Here is a 2,990-nt window from a genome sequence, read left to right on the forward strand (position 1 = left end):
CTTCCCAAGTACGTATTCATTTTCCTCTTCCATGTCTGCCAGCAGTGCTGTGACCACTCACATAGAGACTATTTCCTCACCTCCATCCATCCCCAGTACACACCACACAACAGCTGGATCCACGCCATTACCCACAACCATCACCTTATTCACAACATTTACAACAATGGAAACACCTTCATCCACTGTAGCAACTACATGCGCATGTCAGACTACATTCACCAGTTCAGCAGTCACATCCCCTGAGACCACCACACTGACTCCTACCCTTGACATTTCCACAGGATCTTTCAAAACAGCAGTGAGTTCTACTCCCCCCATCACTTCTTCAATCACCTCCACATACACAGTGACATCTATGACAACTGCCAACCCTTTGCCCACAGCCACTAATACGTTACCATCATTCACCAGTAGCATTTTATCTTCTATGCCTGTCCCAAGTACAGAAGCGATCACCACTGGTACCACAAACACCACCCCTCTGTCTTCCTTGGTGACCACGTTATCCAATTATGACACCAGTTCTACACCTGCATCTGAGACCACCTACCCTACTTCTCTTACTAGTGCTCTCACAGATTCCACAATCAGAACCACCTATTCCACCAGTATGACCGGTACATTGTCCACTGTGACCTCTCTCCGACCCACCTCTTTGTCTCTTCCAACCACAGTAACAGCCACAGTTCCTACAACAAACTTGGTAACCACGAACACCAAGACCACCTCACACAGTACTCCTAACTTCACTTCTTCAATCACAACCACCAAGACTGCCTCACACAGTACTCCCAGCTTTACTTCTCCAATCACGACCACTGAGGCCCCCTCACACAGTACTCCTAGCCTCACTTCTTCAATCACCATCACGGAGACTACATCACACAGTATTCCCAACTTCACTTCTTCAGTCACCACCAGTGAGAGCCCCTCACACAGTATTCCCAGCTTCACTTCTTCAATCACCACCACCGAGACCCCCTCACACAGTACTCCCAGCTTCACTTCTTCAATAACCACCACTGAGAGTACCTCACACAGTACACCCAGCTACACTTCGATCACCACCACCGAGACCACCTCATACAGTATTCCCAGCTTTACTTCTTTGATCACCACTACAAAGACCACTTCAGACAGTACTCCCAGCTTCACTTCTTCGATCCTCACCACTGAGACCACGTCACACAGTACAGCAAGCTACACTTCTTCAATCACCACCACCGAGATCAACTCACACAGTACTCCCAGCTTCACTTCCTCAGTCAGCTACTCCACAGTCAGCACATCCACAACTGCCATCACCTCACATTTTACTACCTCAGAGACTGGGGTGATTTCCACACCTGTAACCCCAGCTTCTCTGAGTACAGACATCCCGACCACAACCGTACGAACTCTCACCCCCTCATCTGTGGGAACCAGCACTTCGTTGACTACAACCACAGACCTTCCCTCTATACCCACTGATATCGGTAGCTCATCAACCCCAACACACATCATTTCATCTTCTCCCTCCATCCAAAGCACAGAAACATCATCCCTTGTGGGCACAACCTCTCCCACCATGTCCACTGTGAGAACGACCCTCAGAAGTACTGAGAACACCCCAATCACTTCCTTTAGCACAAGTATTGTTGTTACACCTGAAACCCCAACACAGACCCCTCCTGTACTCACGTCTGCCACCGGGACCCAAACATCTCCTGTACCTACTACTGTCACCTTTGGAAGTACAGACTCCTCCACGTCCACTCTTCACACTCTTACTCCATCAACAGCCTTGAGCACGATCATGTCAACATCACAGGTTCCCATTCCTAGCACACATTCCTCCACCCTTCAAACGAGTGCTTCTACTCCCTCATTGCAAACTTCACTCACGTCTACAGGCGAGTTCACTACAGAATCTTTCACTAGGGGAAGTACATCTACAAACGCAATCTTGACTTCTTTTAGTACCATCATCTGGTCCTCAACACCCACTATCATCATGTCCCCTTCTCCGTCTTCCGCCAGCATAACTCCATTGTTCTCTACCACCACTCATTCTGTTCCTTCTTCAGCATACACTTTCAGTACAGAAAATGTGGGCTCCTCTTCTGTCACAGCCTTTCCTACTCTCTCTTCCTCTGCAACTACCAGCACTTCTCCAACCAGCTCCTCTCTGACCACAGCTCTCACTGAAATAACCCCATTTTCCTATATTTCCCTTCCCTCTACCACACCCTGTCCAGAAACTATAACAATTACCATAGTCCCTGCCTCTCCCACTGATCCATGTGTTGAAATGGATTCCAGCACTGAAGCTACTTCTCCTCCCACTACCCCGTTAGCAGTGTTTCCCTTTACTACCGAAATGGTCACCTGTCCTAGCTCCATCAGTATGCAAACTACCCTTACTACATATATGGACACTTCTTCCATGATACCAGAAAGTGAGTCCAGCATCACAACGAATGCTTCCAGTTCCACTGGCACTGGGACTGTACCCACAAACACGGTTTTCACAAGTACTGAAATGCCCACCAGTGAGACCTGGTTGAGTACCAGCTCTGTGATCCCCCCACATCTTCCTGGCGTCCCTACCGTCCCGCTCACCACGAAACCAAGCAGTAGCCTTCCGACCAACCTGAGGACTTCAAGCAAGTCAGCACACTCCTCCCCATCCACCACCAGGACTTCAGAGACACCAGTGGCCACTACCCAGACTCCTACCACCCTTACGTCGCGCAGGACAACTCCCACCACTTCTCAGATGACCACACAGTCAACGCTGACCACCACTGCAGGTTAGACCTTCTGCCTCTCTGTTCCCCTCCTTCCTTCCCTGCAAAATTTCTATGTCACCGAGATCAGGCTTTATCCTGAACTTCCCTTTCTTCCTGTGTTTTCCAGGCACCTGTGACAATGGTGGCACCTGGGAACAGGGCCAGTGTGCTTGCCGTCCAGGGTTCTCTGGGGACCGCTGTCAGTTCCAGACCAGC

General features: G+C 49.6%; 1 protein-coding gene across 1 annotated transcript in view; it reads left to right on the plus strand.

Annotated features, from left to right (window-relative positions):
* The window catches only part of LOC105513127 (mucin-3B-like), a 12,540-nt gene that overhangs the window by 2,659 nt on the left and 6,891 nt on the right, over positions 1-2,990 (plus strand). Inside the window, exons 5-7 of the mRNA XM_011943960.1 lie at positions 66-206; positions 582-706; positions 2,902-2,973. Coding sequence (XP_011799350.1) covers positions 66-206; positions 582-706; positions 2,902-2,973 — 338 coding nt within the window. The remainder of the gene's footprint in view (positions 1-65; positions 207-581; positions 707-2,901; positions 2,974-2,990) is intronic.

The sequence above is a fragment of the Colobus angolensis genome, unplaced genomic scaffold (genome assembly GCF_000951035.1).
Source record: "Colobus angolensis palliatus isolate OR3802 unplaced genomic scaffold, Cang.pa_1.0 Scaffold222, whole genome shotgun sequence".
NCBI classification, from domain to species: Eukaryota; Metazoa; Chordata; class Mammalia; order Primates; family Cercopithecidae; genus Colobus; species Colobus angolensis.